The sequence below is a fragment of the Sinocyclocheilus grahami genome, unplaced genomic scaffold, assembly GCF_001515645.1.
Source record: "Sinocyclocheilus grahami isolate Dianchi unplaced genomic scaffold, SAMN03320097.WGS_v1.1 scaffold56.1, whole genome shotgun sequence".
Lineage (NCBI taxonomy): Eukaryota > Metazoa > Chordata > Actinopteri > Cypriniformes > Cyprinidae > Sinocyclocheilus > Sinocyclocheilus grahami.
The window spans coordinates 749,785-772,362 of NW_015505235.1; the positions used below are offsets into that span (position 1 = coordinate 749,785).

Here is a 22,578-nt window from a genome sequence, read left to right on the forward strand (position 1 = left end):
GAGAGAGAGAGAGAGGGGAGCGAGAGAGAAAGAGAGGGGGGTCACATCACAGTGGAGTCAGCTGTCTTAACCGTGGCTTGTGTACTGCAAACACATACCAGCTTCATCACTGTGTTTGTCACGGGACTGTTCCCCATTCGGGCTCTGTCTTTACATTTATTTTGAAAGATGAAGCTCGCGATTATGGTAAGGGGCGTTACATTTCCGACGAGTGCTTGCGGTGTTCGGCCAATAACAATGCAACTGGGTCAGCTGGCCAATCAGAGCAGACTGCGCTTGTCGGAAGGCGGGACTTTGTAGAAAACTAAGCGTTTGAGAGAGGCGGGGCATAGAGGACCTACAATAATGTACAGTATTTGAAAAATAATGTGTTTTTTGAACATTAAAGCATGTCAACATATTCTGTTACACCAAATACACAAAATAATGATCTTTAAAAAAGCATCATATGACCCCATTAAGTCAATTTTGCTTCTTATTACATGTCAAATTTCAAGTGCCAAAATCGAGTAAAAAGGTTAAAAACAATTATCAAATCACAAAGGCTGTTTTAATTATATGAATATATAGTCTGACGAGCTGCTGTGATTTGGGTCACATGAAAGGTTCATATTTTGGTTTTGGGAGTCCCCAACAACAGGTTGACATGCATGCATGGTCAAAAAACACTTTCATTGTCTTATAATAGGCATTTATTTTTTCCTTTTTTGCTCAACGACTCCCAAACGGTTCGCTCAACGATTCATTTTTCCAAACCCAATGCAGAAACGTATTGATAAAGCACTGCAATTTGTACACCATCGTATTGCTCTATTCTTTATCAGAACTCCAAGAAATAACAATGACAAACATTCACTATTCATCGACACATTTCTAGATAATTGCGAGTGAACCGATATTGCTGTTAGCCGGTTAGACGGTGACCTACAAGCTAAATACGTATTTTGCATGCTACAGTACATGACAGCAACCGTTTTTAAAAGAATTACTCCACTTTCAGAATAAAAATTTCCTGATCATTTACTCACCCCCATGTCATACAAAGATGTTCATGTCTCTGTTTCTTCAGTCGCAAAGAATTTAAGGTTTTTGAGGAAAACATTCTAGTATTTTTCTCCATATAGTGGACTTCAGTGGTGCTCAATGGATTGAAGGTTAAAAATGCAGTTTCAATGCAGCTACAAAGGGCTCTACACGATCCCAGCCGAGGAATAAGGGTCTTACCTAGCGAAACGATCTGTCATTTTCTTAAAAAAAATATATATATTTATACACTTTTTAACCACAAATGCTCGTTTTGTCCTAGCTCTGCGAGGCGCATGCGTACGGTTCAAGACAGGATATGTCTAAAAACTCCAAACACTTTTCTCCTCCAACTTCAAAATCATCCTACATCGTTGTATTACCTTTTTTTTTTTTTTTGTGAAGGGTGTTTGACCCTCCTTGCACGTTCACTTTGTAAACACTGGGTCAGTGCTTCTGCAGCGATGTAGGATGATTTTGAAGTGGAGGAGAAAATGAGTTGGGAGTTTTTCGACATACCCTAACGGATTTCCCCTCACAGTGCAGAGCACAGTGTCTTCTCCACATGAATCCGCTACGGTGTTTGAGGGAGAGGAGGGTCAAGTTTTTCCGGGTCTGCGCGCGTAACAAGTGGGCTAATGTTTCATGTTGACGTCAACTTGAAACAGCTTAAGATTCGACTCTGAGTCGACTCTTTCTTTTGAAAGACAATAACTTTATACACGGTGCACTTTTAGATTTAAAAATTTGCAGGGTGTTTTCATTCACTTAGAGCGCCGTTACACACTGCATGAAAGGTAATTTTCAAAAATCCATATTAGGGGCACTTTAAATAATGTATTGTAATTTATATATGTAAATAATATGTAATTTTACATTATTTTCTAAAATGATTTACATATAATATTTATTATTAGTAATGTAATAGTTATTACTCTTTATTATAATTAATAATAGTTATTATTGTCTTATTACTAATTTATTAAATACTTATTTTATATGAAATTAAAAAAATTTATTGAAATGTATACATGTAAATTATATATAATTTTACTGTATTTTCTAAAATGATGTATGTATATCTATATATATTCATGTAGTAATTATTACTATGTATTATAATAACTTTATAATAGTTATTATTGTTATTACAAATTTGTTAAATACTCATTATTTAATAATTATAATAATAAGGGGTGGTTCAGGTTTTCCTTCTTTGTTGTCCTTAGCTGTTTACATGCCTGATGTTCCTGAACTTATTTATTTATTTTTAAAAATCTTATTATGTTTTATTAGTGCATTTTTTTTTCTTTGAAATTACTTTAAAATTTTTGATTGACAATTTTATTAGGTTAGCGAGCTATTGATTAATGTTAACCGATAGCCAAACTGCTATTTAGCCATTGTTTTAAGAAATTAAGAGACTTAATGCCCACTTTTCATGATCCAATCAGTTCCCGATGGACAAAATCAAATCCCGTCCAGCATTTTTCTCACTGAACATCCTGTTTCACTTAGAAATACATAAAGTTATTGAAGTAAAATTGGTTGCGACTTTGATTGTTCAGAGACTACAATGAGAAATTAATTAAATCATTTTGAAATGAGGATTGTGTGGGTTTTGCAGCCATGGTTTGGGGCAAAAAATCATCCAAAAGTGACCAAACTACCACAGTGGTTGCATTAAAAATCACTGTCCTAGAATCTCAGATGTTTAGATGAGTTGAATCGGGTTCATGTGACTGGGACACCAGGATGTTCTTGTGCCCAAAGGCTTGTGCCCAGGGCTTATCAGGGTATGTGCGCAGTATGATAATATTGACTTGACCGGCTGGTCTTTAACAAAGCTTTTCTGCCTGGCATCCCCTTGTATGAGTCCAGCAAACCCTCTGTGGAGTCTCTGTGCTGTCTCTATGACACATTCCCAAGCACTCGGGTCGCATCGAGCTTTAGGTTGTTTTTGGATTCAGTTTCCAGCTGACTTCACTTTTGTTTTTTAATTTCCAAGAAATTCGGCAACTTTCAGATGTGTCGATACATGAGCTATAAGGTGCATTATTTGGGGGAACACTGACATGACGTGTTCATTCATTGTGCTGAAATGCTAACAAAACAACACGTTTCTGATAATTTAATGTAATGAACTGTTGAAATGATGCAAAATTGTCTCCTCAACAGACTATCCTGGTTCAGAGCTGGTATCCCATCACCGTCGCGACAAACTCACGAGAACAGAAGAAGATTCTGGCCAAATATCTCATGGAAACGTCAGGGAGCCTGGAAGGACTGGAATATAAACTGCATGACTTTGGCTACAGAGGGGTTTCATCTCAAGAGGTGATGTTTGTGTGTTGCTACACTTCATTTGAAGTGCTAAAAGCTTGGAGAGACTGTTTACTGTTACCCAAACCCAACAAATCTGATTTAAGTACATGGGACTCTATCCAAGTCAGAAGTGTCTTCTTACTCGTATTCACAACATTTAACTGTGAATGCCAAGCATTTTATTCATACAGTACATATCAAACATCGTCCACCATGTAATTTTCTCTTGATGGTTTCGTTTCTGGACTAGCTGTGTTTATACTGATGTTTTGGTTTCAGACGGCTGGTATCGGCGCATCTGCACACTTGGTAAACTTCAAAGGAACAGACACCGTGGCTGGAATCTGTGTTATTAAGAAGTACTACGGCACCAAAGACCCGGTTCCTGGTTTCTCGGTTCCAGCTGCAGAACACAGGTGGAACAACTTGAAGCTAAGAGCTTGATGATAGTAAATTGCATTGCAAAACAATGTGAACTTGCCTAAAGAGTTTCCTTTTACTGTGTCGTATGCAAGATATTACATAATGTGGCCCAATGCATTCTGGTTAGTTAGTGCTGCACCATTACACTTCGCATTTTCTGCCCTGTACCAGGAGCTGACAGCGCCCTGTTACATAAGTACCAAAGACCAGAGTTTCTTCACACTCCAGCGATTTGTAGTGCAATTTTTACTGTAGTAAATGGAAATGGAATGTTGCACTAGTTTCAGTGGTGCTTTGAAATTTAGTCTTGTTGACATATAGCATGTTTTGTACAATGCTGCCACCTAGTGGTAGATATCATAACTTGAGTACAATCAGCACAGTGGTTTAGGAGTGATGTTTTTGCAATTTTATTATATTTATAATATATAGTTTGTATAAAATACAATTTTAATTAAAATGGTTTAATGCTAACAGATAAGTGAATTGCCAGAAAATTGCAGAAAATCACATATTAAGAATGTTATTTAATAATAACTAGACAGACAGCAGCTAGTGAGGCTGGGAAAATACACATCCAGCACCCGTACGATCAGCACTGGAGCTCCTCAGGGTTGTGTTCTCTCTCCTCTGCTCTTCTCCCTGTACACCAACGACTGCCCCTCTAAAGACCTCTCTGTCAAGCTCCTGAAGTTTGCAGACGACCCCACACTCATCGGCCTCATTCAGGACGGTGACGAGTCTGCTTACAGACAGGAGGTCGAGCAGCTGGCTGTCTGGTGCAGTCTCAACAACCTGGAGCTCAACACGCTCAAAACTGTGGAGATGACCGTGGACTTCAGGAGAAACCCCTCTGCACTCCCCCCACTCACCATCATGGACAGCACTGTGACTGCAGTGGAGTCATTCAGGTTCCTGGGCACCACAATCTCTCAGGACCTGAAGTGGGACACTCACATTGACTCCATTGTGAAAAAGGCCCAGCAGAGGTTGTACTTCCTTCGCCAGCTGAGGAAGTTCAACCTGCCACAGGAGCTGCTGAAACAGTTCTACTCCGCCATTATTGAATCTGTCCTCTGCACTTCAATAACTGTCTGGTTCAGCTCAGCTACCAAATCGGACCTCAGAAGACTTCAGAGGGGAGTCCGGACTGCTGAGCGAATCATTGGTACAACCCTCCCTTCTCTCCAAGAACTGTACTCGTCCAGAGGGAGCAAAAGGGCTGGCAGAATCACTCTGGACTCCTCACATCCAGCACACTCCCTCTTTGAACTGTTGCCATCTGGTCGACGCTACAGAGCTCTGAGCACCAGAACGACCAGACACAGGAACAGTTTTTTCCCTCAGGCCATCCATCTCATGAACACTTAACAATAACTGTGGAACACACACTATTTATTCACTCATACACTTATTTATCTAACACTCATACTCAGTCTACATTTCAATTTGCACATAATATACCTGTACATACAATTGTCGATTTGTATATTTTTATTCCTTAGTTACTTGTTCTATTTTTCTATTTTTTATTATCTGTGTTTTTGTTCTGTCACTGTCATTCTGTTACACTGTGGAGCTTCTGTCATGAAAACAAATTCCTCGTATGTGTAAACATACCTGGCAATAAAAACTCATTCTGATTCTGATTCTGATAATCATAGTAATAGTAATAATAATTTAACAATAATAATTAATATTTTTCTTAAATAATTTAGCAATTTTACACACACACACACACACACACACACACACACAAAACATACAGTATATGTAATGTATGTGTATTTGCTTAGAAGTTTTATAGTGTAAGTGTAAAAAAAAGTATAATATCTGTAAAGTCTATAATGCTAACACACACTATGCATATGCAAGCATTACAGACATGACAGTACTTGTATGTACTTTTATACAATTTTAATTAAAAAGTTGTATTTTTTTATCTGTAAAGTCTGTAATGCTAACAAATAAGTGAATTGCTGGAAAAAAGCCATAATTTTAAGAATAGGTAATAGTAGTAGTATTAGTAATAATAATAACAGAACAGTGTAGTAGTAATAATAATAACTTAGTTTTTTCATAAATAATTTAGAATAATTTTCTTGATGTTGCCTGGTCTCACTGATTGTGTCTTTGTATTGCAGCACAATCACTGCCTGGGGAAAGGACCATGAGAAGGACGCTTTTGAACACATCATCAAGCAGTTCCCCTCTGTCCCCGTGTCAATCGTCAGCGACAGCTACGACATCTACAACGCCTGTGAGAAGATCTGGGGTGAGGACCTGAGGGGTCTGATCGAGATGAGGAGCGCAGACGCCCCGCTGGTCGTCAGACCGGATTCAGGAAACCCTCTAGACACAGTGCTAAAGGTAGACATCTTCACATCCAAAATCGTCTTAACTATAGCTGGCAACTAGGGTTGGGCAATGTCTACCAAATTGGCAAATTGGGGTTAGGGGTGTGCCCGAAGCGTGAAACAAATAATGCATTCTACGGAGCCACTAAAAGGTTAGCCGCTTCTAGCGGTAGCCTGTTGAATTACAGTACATGAAAGTTCACTTACCACATACACAGAGTAAGGAGAAATGTCTGATAGGACGGTGGCGAATGATTTGCAGATCCTGAGTACCAATGACAAACATCTAATCTTGTCAAATGTGTGGTAAGTACTGCCGATCCATAGTATAGAGTCCTTGTGATCGCGAATCTCGAAAGTGAAAGTAAAATGAGAGCGCGCAATCGAAAGCGGTTTCAATAGCGGCTCCCTGATGCCCGCAATTTATATACAGTCGCCTATACTTACCCAACGAAGAAATCACGATGTCAGCTTAACATCGTGATGGCTGTCAGCCATTGGCGATGGACGATGGCATCGTCTATCGGCCCAACCCTATTGGCAACTGATTGATTATTCTATAATTTGGATATTTCATGTTGTTTTTTATATATATATATATATATGCATAGTGTGATGCATAGCATGTCCATTAAGTCTATTACATCTTATTTTCCAGGTCCTAGAAATTTTAGGAAAGAAATTTCCTCTGGTTGAGAACTCTAAAGGCTATAAGGTGCTTCCACCCTACATCCGAGTCATTCAGGGCGACGGTGTGGACATCAATACTTTACAGGAGGTGTGTATGTTGTCCAGCTTATGACTAGTGGTCGACCGATACTGGTTTTTTGACAGCCGATGCCGATATCTTGGAAAGCAGGGTGGCCGATGGCCAATATAAAGCCGATATAATTTTATTTATTTTAATTAATATTTAAGAAATTTTAAATCATTTAAAAATGGATAAAAAATAAATGTGTAAAAAAAACATGCTTATACTTTAGATGACAATGTATTTTTCACAAATAAATAAATATTTAATAAAAAGTCAACATTGTAACCAACAGGGCACTAAGTAATCTGGGAAGTTTGTGTGCATTGGGAATACATTTTTTTTTTTCAAATTAAGCCAATGTAACACTCATTTTACCTACAGCACACAGTGAAAACGGTGGGCAAGTGGGCAATGACAGTGGGCAAATGCATAACGCGCAGCATAATTTGAAATCACGAGTTTAAATTTTGTCGATGGCACATCTCCAGTGAGGTTGAACTCTCCTCCTGTCTGTATTCAATTCGCACAGACCGACCATCACACAGAACACATGTGATCATGCAGGATACAAATGCACACTTCACAAAATCTCAACTAGATTCGAATAAGTTTGCAAGGTTTGTAAAATTAAATGTTTATTAATAGACATTAAAAGATTTGTTCAAATGATTTAAATGCGTATTTGCTGAATGCTGACGGTAAACGAGACAGTATTATAATGTTTGCTTTTCTATCACTAATAATATAAAAGCTATCGTTATAATACTTTTTTGGAAACATTTTAATTCCTTTGTTTAACAGTTCTATCGGATTATTAGACAGTGAGACAGTATTATAATGTTTGCTTTTCTATCACTAATAATATAAAAGCAATCGTTATAATACTTTTTTGGAAACATTTTAATTCCTTTGTTTAACAGTTCTATCGGATTATTAGACAGACTTCTATCCATATTAGACAGAACTGTTAATGACGACAGCGAACAAGAGGGAGAATGTGAGCAATGTGTGTCTGCCGTTCTCAGCGCCGTCAAAATAAAAGTCCCGCCTCGAACGCATCGGCCAAAGAGGAAAAACTTATCGGCCGATGCCGATATTTGACCACTACTCATGACTGTATGCTATATGAATTTAAACTCATTCTGTGCCTGTTTTACTTTGTTATACAGATTGTGGAGGGCATGAAAGAGCACAGATGGAGCATCGAGAACATCGCGTTTGGCTCAGGAGGAGCACTGATGTGTGTCTGCCGTTCTCAGCGCCGTCAAAATAAAAGTCCCGCCTCGAACGCATCGGAAAAACTTATCGGCCGATGCCGATATTTGAAAAATGCCAAATATCGGCATGTTGTCGACCACTACTCATGACTGTATGCTATATGAATTTAAACTCATTCTGTGCCTGTTTTGCTTTGTTATACAGATTGTGGAGGGCATGAAAGAGCACAGATGGAGCATCGAGAACATCGCGTTTGGCTCAGGAGGAGCACTGCTGCAGAAACTGACCCGAGATCTGCTCAACTGCTCGTTTAAGTGCAGTTATGTGGTGACGAACGGACTGGGCGTAAGTGTCGAGAGATGGCAGATTTAGCAGCTCCATTCGCTGACTTCAGTGTACAATATGTATCATTCAAATCAGTAGTATTGAGAAAATAAATGATTTATTAATAATATGTTGTTAATTACAGGTCAACGTCTTCAAAGACCCTGTCGCAGACCCCAACAAAAGGTCAAAGAAGGGTCGGCTTTCTCTTCACAGGACGCCAAGTGGAGATTTTGTTACTCTAGAAGAGGGGAAGGGTGATCTTGAGGAATATGGAGAGGTGTGTGACTAAAAATGAATCAATAAAATCAATTAATTAAATGCATTTGACTTAATACTAATGAGGAGAAAACTGTTTATTCACTCCCAAGTCCTTAAAAAGTATTAAATCAAGTTTGAGGCTATAAAAGTTTTAAATATCTTAAATGGTATAACAAAAGTCTTCATTATTATTTTAAGAGGTCTTAAATTTGGAGAAAGAAAAACAGGAATTGGGATACGGCCGAATGTGATTGGTAAACTTCAAAAGGCTATGATTTAATTAAATGTTCAAACATTCTGCAGTTTCAGAGCAGTTCGCAATCAATGAATTATATGCATTTATGCCAAACAATTGCTTACTATTTACTGTTGAGAATTTATTGAAGTGTTTGCTTTATGCCGTTTATATTGTGTAATATGTTACAGATGGTTGTAAGATTGCATTTTTTATCGCCCTAATTTGAACTAGCAGCTGGAAGTAGTGAACCATTGACATTTCAAAATAAACGTCTCAGAGTATTTTGGCCTTGTTCATAATTAAAAGTCCTGCATTAAAGCATAACATCTTTTTTTTTTTTCCTTTTCTGATTACTACTGATTTTCAGGTTATATAATAAACTGTATGACATTTAAGTTAACGCAAATTCTTGAATATCTTAAATTAACACATTTAATATTTAGATACTATTTATTGCTTGTCATTAATATAATTTGTACGTATGGATATATTAGTGCATAAACCAGTTTAAATACACATGCATGTATTAAACAAAACATGTCTTGAGCATTTTAAACTTGCATTTTGCAATTGAATGCATACCTGATTAATGGATTAAAACACATATTTTGAGATTGTGAGACGTACGGTATTAATTTTGTTCATGCCGGTATTACATTTTGATTTTAAAAGCTCCCTAAAACCCTGATAATTGCATATGGTCATCTTGTCAGTTCATTTTGACCGTTTCCCCATCTCTTCACAGGACTTGCTGCACACTGTGTTCAGAAACGGGAAGATTGTAAAGACGTACACCTTCGATGAGGTCAGAGACAATGCCAAGCTGAAGGAGAGCGAATTGGAGGATCTGCTGCTCTGAGAGCGTCTCCCGTCAGCCCTCTCTCCACCCACACCCACCCGAGAGAACCTGCGTCCCGACAGACGTGAGGACACACAGTTACCCCACGTTCAGTGTACAAAGCTGTTCTATGTTTCTGTCTACTGACTCCGCTACGCTTCAGTGTCTCTGTCTAACGGCGGATGAGAGCAGTTATCATGCTATTTAAATCATTTAACTGTGTATTTGACCAAGTGTGCTATTGATCACACGTCTTTGCAGGAATGGAGACGTTTATGTGTGCGTATACCGCGAGAAGATTTTGCTTTGCTTGACTGTAGGACTGAAAGGTAATCGTTCCGTGTTTGTTGAATGTGAATGTTGCGTGTAGGGTTTATCACTTTAGCCAAGGATTGATCTATTCCTTTATGCAAAGGAGACGGCTGAACTAGAGGGATACTTTCATTCTCTTTCATTGGCCTTGTGTTTATTTGATGTCATTTCTGGCTTTATTTGAAAGATTAAACCTAAAAGAGCATGTTTAGGTCGCATTTCACCCTAAAATCAAGAGGAAAAAATAAGAAACTTCATTTTGCATAAAGAAATAAGCATTTTTGCTTTATTTCCATGACATTTAAGCATATTTTACCACCAATTCCCATTACCATATACTGTGTCCAGATTTTTTACCTTAAATTTTTACTGTAATTCTTAACATTTTCAATGGTGATTCTCAGTAATCGTTCTTTGAAAATATTAAATGTTGTTACTGTTATGCAGTATTTTTTAAAATTTCAATAAAAACATTTTTTATTTAAAATTAGCATAAATTAAAGGCTGTATACATGCTGTATAAATACTGTATATTTAAAAAGAAAAAAATATATATACAGTATATATATATATATATATATATATTTAAACACGCACACAGTATTTTTGAGTATTTCAGTACAAGGATTGTTTATATATATATATATATATATATATATTCTTTCTTTATGCAAAATATAATATCTTATTTCTTTCTTTTGATTTTTGGGGTGAAATATGATCTGGACTTGTTCTTGACAGGATTCATCCAAATATAATACACCCTTTCCTTTCTGCAGGGAACATTATCCTGATTTTGCCAACATGTTAAATGCTACATCAAGATATACAATGTAAACCTGAAATATTTAAGTCAACAAAAAAATGACTTTTTTTTTTTTTGATATTACTCACTGCGGCTCTTTATTTGAAAACACGTTTTATTATACAGCGGGAATCATTTTAGAAAAGCTTGGTTTTACTATTTTCTATACTCACTGTTTCAAACTACATTAAAATCATTATCATTATTTTTGATGACAGACGTAAATGCCACCAGAGTTGCCATAGTAAATATCCATAGTCAGAATAATGTGGCCAAACTGCCTCCTCTCTTGTATATATCGGCGTGTGTGTTTGTTTTGAGAGAGCTGGCTTCTTATTAGTGCAAACAGAGATCTGTTCTTATTTTTGTCTAATGCCCATTTTGTACCAACAGAAAATTCAGGCATCTGTTACGTTCTGTAGAAAGACTTATGTCTCTGGCACGTGTGTTGATATGCATATGTGTGTGTGGTGCGAGTGTGTATGTACATACTTGTTTGATTGACAATACTTGCTAATTATAATTTCATTGATGTCTTTATGTATATGTTGGGTCTCCCTTTTTATTTCAACTTCTTGGGATATTTTAAAACTAACATGACCGATGCCATTTTGACAGCATATTAAATCAACGACAACAGTCCATCCTTTTTGCTGAAATGTTATAATTATTATTATTTCTTTTCCTTTTTTATGGAATAGTTCCCTTTTATAGCTGCTGTAAGGACAGTAAACTGTTTCTCAGTGCACTAGCCTTCAATCTAGTATTGAAATCACTTCATTTTGATGACGAGTTTAGAACTGTGTTAAGGAAAAATTAGTGTGAACGTTTAAATAAAAAGCAATATCATACCCATTCGGGTTTGGGTTGTATATCTCTGGATGCAACACATGGTCATTTGATTAAAAAAATATATTTTACTGGTCTGTTTGGTAGCAGCCATTCATTGCACAATGTACATACAGTATACTTTGCTATTTTCAACAAGCGTTACGAACTGATAGATTTCATTCATTCATAATTTGTTTTCGTTGCGGTGTCTGCAGATACCCAGATTATACTTTTCTGCCCCAGAACAGTTAGCTAAAAGTTTTAAAAATGTTTTAAACAAAACACCAACATCCTTTTATTATTTACATGTAAATCTATAATATCAATTCTGAAAATATTTTTTAATAATTATTAAAGTATAATGAATACGAAATATATAATGACTGCAAATACATATAATAAATATAAGTGGTTAAAAATATTTATGCAGTACTTGTTTTGTCATGTAGTGTCCGATAGCAATACTAAAATCGCTCCACATTGTTTTCTAACTTTTGTGGTCATTATTTATATACACCACACACACACACACACAGTTAAAGGAACACTCCACTATTTTTGAAAATAGGCTAATTTTCCAACTCCCCTAGAGTTAAACAGTTGAGTTTTACCGTTTTCTAATCCATTCAGGCGATCTCCGGGTCTGGCAGTAGCACTTTTAGCTGTAGCTTAGCATAGATCATTGAATCTGTCTAGAGTACACGATGCAACTACAGAAGAGTCAAGTTTTAAATAGGAAAAATATAGAAACTCTTTTGTCATTTTTGAGCGAGATGCTAACGGTCTAATCAGATTCAATGATCTATGCTAAGCTACAGCTAAAAGTGCTACCGCCAGACCCGGAGATCGCCTGAATGGATTCGAAAACGGTGAAACTCAACGGTTTAACTCTAGGGGAGTTGGAAAATTAGCCTATTTTCAGAAATAGTGGAGTGTTCCTTTAAATGTGAAGAGAATACTTATTTTTAGACCACATATTTTGTCATGCAATATTTTGTAATACAACACTTTGTAATATAACTTTTGTTTGTACTAAAATGATTGAAAATGCTGCCTAAAATTGTATTTATATTAATTAATAAGAATATTGGTAACACTTTAGTGTCCAATTCTCACTATTAACTTGTTGGTTATTAGCATGAATATTACTGGGATATTAGCTGTTTATTATTACTCAAAAAGCACATATTAATGTCTTATTCTGCAAGACCTTATTCTAAATCCTTAATCCTATCCAATTATTAAACTTAACAACTACTTAACTAAGTATTAATAAGCAGTAATTAGGAATATTTTGAGGCAAAAGTCATAGTTAATAGTGAGAATTGGACCCTAATCTAAAGTGTGACCAGAATAATTTATGTAGTTGAAAGAATGAAAAGAACCATTTTATGTCTATCCTTGTATCATTAACTTGTCGAGGTTGATAAAGTAATTAGCAATAATAAGTAATTAAATACTTTTTGGAGAGAGTAATTTGTACAGTAATCTAATTACACGGTTGAAGATGTAATTAGTAACTAGTAATTAATTATTTATTTAGAGTAACTTACCCAAAACTGTATTTATATTTAAAATAATAATAATAATAAAAGAATACTTTTTTTTATTTTTAGATATTTCGCGATACTGAACTGAACTCGGAACTGTTGCTATAGCAACAACTTAGCCAACTTTTAGCACTTTGTTATATAACTTTTGTGGATAATGAAGTGATTGAAAATGCTGCTTGAAAGTGTATATACCCTTTAATAAAAAAAGAACACTTATATTTTTAGATACACATATATATATATATATATATATATATATATATATATATATATATATCGCATGCTCCAGCAGAACTGTTGTTAACGTAACTTCCTTTAACAGACATTACACATTTTGCAATAAAACGTTTGGCTACTGAAGTGTTTAAAAATGCTGCTTTACTGTGTATACGCTAAACTATGAAAAGAATACATATTTGTAGACCGCCATAATTCGAAAGTCATTCAAATGTCAAGTTTCATTTTCGGGTGAACTGTTCCTTTAAGAGACTTGCGTTTATAACGGAGCACAGGAATGTCGAGAATCCGTCTCTAGCGTCTCAGAATCACGACTGAAATATTGTTCGCTGGACTCCTGAATGCGCTTCTTAGAGAAGAGACTACCGAAAATATCGCCTCGTGATGAAATGTACTGGATACACGCGCCAGATGCATAGAAATCAAATCTATTGCGAAATATCCCGTATTGTCGGATAAAATCAAATCTACCGTGCAAAGCAGAAACTCCGTTTGCATCCTCATCTGGATTTACTCTGGTTTCCTCGCGAGGGAGGAGCAGCAGCATCTACCACAGAACCACGCCAGTGTCAAACTATTTATGAAAACTTGAGCCAGCGAGATTCAAGCCCCTTCTTTTTTTTCTTCCTGGAGGATATCTGGCTCGGTGGAGAGATGCAGACGGGATTTCGATTCAGTTTGACCCCCGTGAAAGAGCCTCTGGGTTTTGTGAAAGTCGTGGAGTGGGTAAGTAAGAAAATCCAAATCTGTTGAGAGCACGTTTTCAAGCTTTACTTCATAAGGAGGGCAAAGGCCTGGCTGAAAACGCATTTACAACATAGAAAGTATAGTTTAAAATCCATCTAGATTAAAAATATTTAGTCCCAACCACTAGTACTTGTAGGTTTAGTAGTTAATGCACAACACATAGTATCTTTACGGAGTAATACTTTTGTAGGTTGCATATTGATAATATATTTTTCAGCCATTTTTCTTTGAATTTATTTTCCTTTTTAACATTGTTTCATCATGTGTTCCTCGTGCATGCTAAGAAATGCTGAAATGTGTGTTCATTTTTCAATTCAGATTGTTATGCTGATAATAACATACAGTGTTGGGGAAAGTTACTTTTAAAAGTAATGCATTACAATATTGCGTTACTCCATTAAAAAGTAACTAATTAGGTTACTTTTTATGGAAAGTAATGCGTTCCGTTACGTTTGCGCTACTTTTTAAATCTGGACAGGGCTTGCTTGTTTGTTTTGAAAATAAACAAGTTCTATTTTTGGCAAATATAAAAACCTTTTCACACCAAAAGTGAAATGAATGCGCCTCAGGCTGAAGGGAAAGTAAATTTACGTCCGTACAGAAGAATGCAGAAGAAGACATTTCAACACACTTCAGCAATAAAAAAGACACAAATGTTTGTCTAGAGTAATTTTGGCTTATTAGTATGGTTGAACTGGATCATCGAAGCTCAGAAGCGAAGACATTGGTTAATAGAATGGGATTAAATACATAAAGGATATTTGTGATGTTTAACATTTAACTATTGCAGGTTTGCGTCATATTCTGAGTTGCATTATTTTTATTCATTTTGAGGTGAGTGAGATGAATTAATGCATACTCATATTTATTTTAGAACTACAGTAACATCTTCTGATTTCTCTCAACATGAGGACAGGAGAGCTGTCAATCAATAAATTGGAAAAAAATAACTTGTGTAACTTATTTGAAAAAAGTAACTCAGATATTCTCTTGTAAATGAAAAAGTAATGCGTTACTCTACTAGTTACTTAAAAAAAGTAATCTCGTGTTACTTGTAATGAGTTACCCCCAACACTGCTAATATATAATGGAAAAAGTCTGAAATGCAATAATGAAGAAATATTCAAAAAGAAGCATTTTCACTTGTCCTCTCTCAGATTTTGGACCCCCTTGCAAGTATTTGTTTTTTTTTTTGCATAAAATGCACATTCCCTTCACTAGCAACTCAGCATGTCTTGAGTTTTCTTTAGCCACCTACTTACATGAAGTTCCTCCCTTATTTCCTCAAAGGAATTTGTTATTGGCAGGGAAAATAGAGTTACTGACACAGCTGTTGCTGTCTATAAAGCATGAATCTGAAAGTGGGACAGATGAGAAGTTTCTCTGTTTTCTTGAGAATGAATGAGCTGGCATTGGATGTATCATGCAGCGAAACTAAACATCTGGTTTTGGAAAATGAGCTTGATGTTGGCCGTGAACTGCAGGTCTTCATTTAACTTCCAGGGGTTAAACACAACCAGTGAGGAAATCAAGGTTAAAACTGAGCACAGGATCAGATTAGTATGTCAGGTGATTCATGAACGCGGGCGATGCAGAAAGCTTATTCCACGGTGAACTCTGCGGTGCATCTTCAGGTTTGTGCATGCTTAATGCTTCTGTTGTTTGCATGGACATAATTGCATACATAATGCTCTGGTTTTCTCCAGCTCACGGCTGTGCTTGCATTCGGGACCTGTGGAGGATATACCGGCAGAAATGTGGTTTCTATCTTCTGCGGCGGAAGCAGCAATGATACCCTCAGTGCCATTTTCACCTACCCATTCAGGTTTGGCCCAGTTACACTCTGAAATTGGCAAGTAAAACACTGAATGAAATGTGAAATTGTAGAGTAGAAAGACTGTAGGTAACATACTCCAATAATCTTTTTGTTTACAACTTTTTACAGTGTAATATAAACTCTTTCCAGGGTTATTTTTATTTACTAAAACTATCACATTTTTTGGGGGGATAATTGAAATAAAGCTGAAATAAAATAACAAATATAAGATGAAAAGCTAAAACTAAATGAAAAATTAGATATGAGAAACATAACAATTTCAAAAAATTTAAAACTTAACATATAAAAATAAGACCTAATTCAAAATATTAACGGAGTAGTTCACCCAGGAATTAAAATGTACTCATCCTCAGGCCATCCAAGATGTAGATAAGTTTCTTCATGGAAACAGATTTGTAGAAATGTAGCATTCCATCACTTGCTCACCAATGGATGCTCTGCAGTGAATGGGTGCCGTCAGAATCAGAGTCCAAACAGCTGATAAAAACATCACAATAATTCACAAGTAATCCACACTACTCCAGTCCATCAATTAATGTCTTGTGAAGCCAAAACCTGCATGTTTGGAAGAAACAAATCCATCATTAAGACAATTTAACCAGCTAAAATATGAGTCCTCTATTTCATAATATTGCTTTTTCCAGTGAAAAATCGTTTCATCTGAATCAGGAGAGAAATCTGCACAGATCAAGCACTGTTTACAAGCTAAAAACAGTCCAAAACTGTAGGTGGATTTTGATGTTGGAGGAAAACGGCATCATGATGAATAATGGACTGTTTGGACTGACGGCACCCATTCACTGCAGAGGATCCATTGGTGAGCACTGATGTAATGCTACATTTCTCCAAATCGGTTTGTATTTTTATACCTTCATTTGCAGGTTAAACCAGGAGCTGCTGGTGGAGAGCAACACCACTCTTTGCAATCGCACAGTTCCTGCAACCCATCTTGTAGGAGACTCGTCGTCCTCGGTGGAGTTTTTCGTGGCTGTGGCCATCTTGGCTTTCCTCTATTCAATGGTGGCTCTGCTGGTCTATCTGGGCTACATGCATGTGTACAGAGACTCAGACTTCGGCCCTATGTTTGTGAGTATGCAACTTGCAGATGAGCTTGAAGTTTGCATGCAATATGCATTTGAATATCATGATGCAGATGCTTTTAAGGGAAAATTCTATTTATAATATTTCTGTCTTTATCTGCTAGGATTTTGTGCTGACAGCAGTCTTTGCGTTCCTGTGGCTGGTGTGCTCGTCTGCATGGGCTCGAGGTCTGCAGACGGTGAAGGACGCCACCAGTGCGGCTGGCATTGAATCCACTCTGGCGCTCTGTACGGACAGAAATGTCAGATGTGAAGTCACTGATTACGCCAGCATGCGCTCGCTCAATATATCTGTGGTAAGAAATTACACTAACCAATCATCTGTATTTTTTTCACTGTTTATTATCATGCTGATTATCAATTTTTTAACATTAGGTACATACCCCTAACATAGCGATGCAATCTTAAAGACAGTGTTAAACTGCATTTGCAATGTATTTAACTTCCTTAACGTCTAATTAAAATGAAAAGGAACTTTATTCACTGGCATGTGATGCTTTTTAAGTATGTACACTGGACCAACAGTTTGGAATTTTTAAAAGTTTTTGAAAGAAGTCTCTTCTGCTCAACAAGGCTGCATTTATTTGATCAAAAATACAGTAAAATTATGAAATATTATTACAATTTAAAACTGTTTTCAATTTGAATATATATTGTAAAATGCATTTTCTTCAGAAATCATTCTAATATGCTGATTTGCTGCTCAAAAAACATTATTATCAATGTTGAAAACAGTTGTGCTGCTCCATATTTTTGTGGAAACTGAGATACACCACCATTCAAAAGTTTGGGATAAGTACAATTAAAAAAAGAAATTAACTTATTCTCGAAGGACGCATTCAGTTGTTGAAAAGTGAGAGGAAAGACATTTATAATGTTGCAGAATCTATTCTATTCATCAAAGAACCCTGAAAAAAAAAAAAAATATATATATATATATATATATATATAAAAAAAAAAATATATATATATATATACATCACGGTTTCCACTAAAATAATTATGTTTTCAACATTAATAATAATCATGTTTCTTGAGCAGCAAATCAACATATTAGAATGATTTCTGAAGGATCATGTGACACTGAAGACTGGAGTAATGATGCCGAAAATTCAGCTTTGCATCACAGGAATAAATTACATTTTAAAACCTGCTCTCACTCACATGTTGTACCTGCACTCACTCACATCGTTAACACATCCCTTCACACTGGTGTTTTTCCCTCAACATTTAAACAGGCTCGTATAACCCCACTTCTTAAGAAACCCACTCTTAACCCAACTCTTTTAGAGAACTACAGACCGGTTTCCCTTCTACCTTTCATTGCAAAAACACTTGAACGAGTAGTGTTCAACCAGGTCTCAGCCTTTCTCACACAGAACAACCTCCTGGACAGCAACCAATCTGGCTTCAGAAGTGGACATTCGACCGAGACTGCCTTGCTTTCAGTTGTTGAAGCCCTAAGACTGGCAAGAGTGGCTTCCAAATCTTCTATACTTATTTTGCTGGATCTGTCTGCTGCTTTTGATACGGTGAACCACCAGATTTTCCTGTCAACCCTATTGGAAAATGGCATCTCAGGAACCGCACGCCAGTGGTTTGAGTCTTACCTCTCAGATAGGTCCTTCAAGGTATCTTGGGAATAATGGACTGTTTGGACTGACGGCACCCATTCACTGCAGAGGATCCATTGGTGAGCACTGATGTAATGCTACATTTCTCCAAATCGGTTTGTATTTTTATACCTTCATTTGCAGGTTAAACCAGGAGCTGCTGGTGGAGAGCAACACCACTCTTTGCAATCGCACAGTTCCTGCAACCCATCTTGTAGGAGACTCGTCGTCCTCGGTGGAGTTTTTCGTGGCTGTGGCCATCTTGGCTTTCCTCTATTCAATGGTGGCTCTGCTGGTCTATCTGGGCTACATGCATGTGTACAGAGACTCAGACTTCGGCCCTATGTTTGTGAGTATGCAACTTGCAGATGAGCTTGAAGTTTGCATGCAATATGCATTTGAATATCATGATGCAGATGCTTTTAAGGGAAAATTCTATTTATAATATTTCTGTCTTTATCTGCTAGGATTTTGTGCTGACAGCAGTCTTTGCGTTCCTGTGGCTGGTGTGCTCGTCTGCATGGGCTCGAGGTCTGCAGACGGTGAAGGACGCCACCAGTGCGGCTGGCATTGAATCCACTCTGGCGCTCTGTACGGACAGAAATGTCAGATGTGAAGTCACTGATTACGCCAGCATGCGCTCGCTCAATATATCTGTGGTAAGAAATTACACTAACCAATCATCTGTATTTTTTTCACTGTTTATTATCATGCTGATTATCAATTTTTTAACATTAGGTACATACCCCTAACATAGCGATGCAATCTTAAAGACAGTGTTAAACTGCATTTGCAATGTATTTAACTTCCTTAACGTCTAATTAAAATGAAAAGGAACTTTATTCACTGGCATGTGATGCTTTTTAAGTATGTACACTGGACCAACAGTTTGGAATTTTTAAAAGTTTTTGAAAGAAGTCTCTTCTGCTCAACAAGGCTGCATTTATTTGATCAAAAATACAGTAAAATTATGAAATATTATTACAATTTAAAACTGTTTTCAATTTGAATATATATTGTAAAATGCATTTTCTTCAGAAATCATTCTAATATGCTGATTTGCTGCTCAAAAAACATTATTATCAATGTTGAAAACAGTTGTGCTGCTCCATATTTTTGTGGAAACTGAGATACACCACCATTCAAAAGTTTGGGATAAGTACAATTAAAAAAAGAAATTAACTTATTCTCGAAGGACGCATTCAGTTGTTGAAAAGTGAGAGGAAAGACATTTATAATGTTGCAGAATCTATTCTATTCATCAAAGAACCCTGAAAAAAAAAAAAAATATATATATATATATATATATATATATAAAAAAAAAAATATATATATATATATACATCACGGTTTCCACTAAAATAATTATGTTTTCAACATTAATAATAATCATGTTTCTTGAGCAGCAAATCAACATATTAGAATGATTTCTGAAGGATCATGTGACACTGAAGACTGGAGTAATGATGCCGAAAATTCAGCTTTGCATCACAGGAATAAATTACATTTTAAAACCTGCTCTCACTCACATGTTGTACCTGCACTCACTCACATCGTTAACACATCCCTTCACACTGGTGTTTTTCCCTCAACATTTAAACAGGCTCGTATAACCCCACTTCTTAAGAAACCCACTCTTAACCCAACTCTTTTAGATTTTAATTCTACTTTATCTATATTTATCTTTTTTAATTTTTTTATTCTTGATTTAAAAAAACAACAACAACAAAAAAATAGCTTTCTATGTTTTCTATTCTATCTACTTGTTTTTTCTTTGTTTGTGTGTGTGTGTGTGTGTGTGTATAATATGTGTATATACAGTATATATATATATACACACACCTTGCTACGTGTACTGCGTTAGGCTAACTGAGACTTGTCATTTGCACTTATATATTGTTGCTCTTTTGTTAGTTTTGACTGCTTTTATTGTCCTCATTTGTAAGTCGCTTTGGATAAAAGCGTCTGCTAAATGACTAAATGTAAAATGTATGTAAATGTAAAACATATTCAAATTGAAAACTGGTATTTTTAGATTGTAATATTATTTCACAATTTTACTGTTTTTACTGTATTTTTCATCATATAAATGCAGCCTTGGTGAGCAGAAAGAGATTCTCCAATTATTCCAAACTTTTTCCCCTGAGTGTATATTATAAATAACTGACTCCAGACTTCATTTTCAGATATTTGGTTTCTTGAATCTCATCCTATGGGTTGGGAACGCCTGGTTTGTGTATAAGGAGACGCGCTGGCACTCTCAGAAGGTCAACGCTCAACAAGCGGCAGGACGGGGTCCAAATCCAGCACCCATCTAAACAATTACCCCACAGCATAACAATGCCCACCGTAGCCGTTATGAAAAACACACAGTAATGCCGTGTTCATTTGTGAGATTTCGCTCTTCACCTTTTCTGTTTCTTGTGTACTTGAAGAAAATATCTTTTTTTACCTTGGTTATATTTATATTAGCATGCTTTTTTGATCTTTTAATGGAAATGCAACATGTTTTGAATGTGCTATTACAATATATTTTACTTTTATGATATATATATATTTTTGTCAAATCAAGTATAAAAATCTTGAAAACAATTGTTTTGTCAACCTCTATACGTTTAAGTGTTACACAGCATCATTTCTGTGTATTCTTGCATTTAAAAATAGCAGTTTCTTCTTTCTTACCAAATTCCTTGTTGCGTTTATATTGTTATCTATGCCATTTTTATGCAGTATTAAGCTTCAGTCGCATTTTTAATGGTGCTGGAGTTTTGTTTAGGAAGGTTTTCTCTCTTTTCTTGTTCGTGCTTCTGTTTCTTTAGGGAAGCATTGTTCTCCTGCCACTGAAATGTCATTTTTTGAGGAATAAAACTGACTGTGAAGTGCACTTGGTAGTGGACTTTGTGCTTCTGGGGAGAAAGTGTGATTTCTTACCCAAATAAATCCTGGCTTCCTTCTGGTATAATGGCGCTTTTTGTTTGCCGGCTCATCCTGTGACTTCACTGATCAGCATTTGTCAAAAGAACAACAACAAAAACATTATCTGGAGCGAAAGCCTCAATCTGGTAGTTCACAGTTTTAGACTGAACACCTGGCCTGTTTATTCACATATTCATATCTCAAATTATTTTTTTGTGTCGTGGTTGTGCATTTAGTGCAGGATAGGTGGGTCGAGTTCAGCCTGTAGTGCATTACTTTAAATAATAAAAATAACTAAATAGTGCATTGATATTTAGTAAACAGCTTTTTTTGTCTGAATCTCGTGACTGTCCATCTTTCCGACACTTTAGGAACTCTAAACAAGTAAACAACACAGTGAGTAGTGTGTGTGTAATTATTGTTACTGGTGATGATGAGACGATGACTTTCTCATAAACAGCTGCTTGTGTAACGAAACATGTGAAATTAAATGATTGACATTCGTCACAAATGATTTACCCACAGGATCACAAAAATCTGCGCCTGAATGATAACCAAACTAAAGCCCACACCATGTGAGGATGACAATTAAAACAACATTGATAACTATTTAAAAAGAAAGGCATTTTAGTCTACTATTACTGTCATAATCAACTATAATAACTAGTAGTATTACCTTTTTAGGAATGTGTTAATTATATTTTATGTAAACAACATGTTTAAACACCAATTTAGTAGTTATAGAATCAATAATAATAGTAAAAATTATTTTAAATACATTTTACATTTATATTACATTTATTAGTAATAGTAAGTAAAACCATTATTACTAGTTGTTGAAGATAATAATTAGTATTAGTATTATG

The 22,578-nt window shown here is 36.0% G+C and overlaps 2 protein-coding genes across 2 annotated transcripts in view; both read left to right on the forward strand.

The window, feature by feature from the left end:
* nampt1 (nicotinamide phosphoribosyltransferase 1) overlaps window positions 1–10,602 on the forward strand; it is a 23,050-nt gene extending 12,448 nt beyond the window's left edge. Inside the window, exons 5-11 of the mRNA XM_016270303.1 lie at window positions 3,202–3,360; window positions 3,628–3,764; window positions 5,916–6,141; window positions 6,787–6,906; window positions 8,305–8,445; window positions 8,570–8,704; window positions 9,669–10,602. Of these exons, the coding sequence (XP_016125789.1) occupies window positions 3,202–3,360; window positions 3,628–3,764; window positions 5,916–6,141; window positions 6,787–6,906; window positions 8,305–8,445; window positions 8,570–8,704; window positions 9,669–9,782 (1,032 nt within the window). The 3' untranslated portion in view covers window positions 9,783–10,602. The remainder of the gene's footprint in view (window positions 1–3,201; window positions 3,361–3,627; window positions 3,765–5,915; window positions 6,142–6,786; window positions 6,907–8,304; window positions 8,446–8,569; window positions 8,705–9,668) is intronic.
* A 3,219-nt stretch (window positions 10,603–13,821) lies between these two features.
* On the forward strand, window positions 13,822–21,267 carry sypl1 (synaptophysin-like 1). The gene is made up of 5 exons (XM_016270302.1): window positions 13,822–14,225; window positions 15,953–16,071; window positions 16,965–17,169; window positions 17,288–17,479; window positions 20,983–21,267. The coding sequence occupies exons 1-5, from the start codon at window positions 14,154–14,156 to the stop codon at window positions 21,112–21,114; spliced, it is 720 nt and encodes a 239-aa protein (XP_016125788.1). The 5' UTR covers window positions 13,822–14,153; the 3' UTR covers window positions 21,115–21,267.
* The last annotated feature ends 1,311 nt before the right edge of the window (window positions 21,268–22,578 follow it).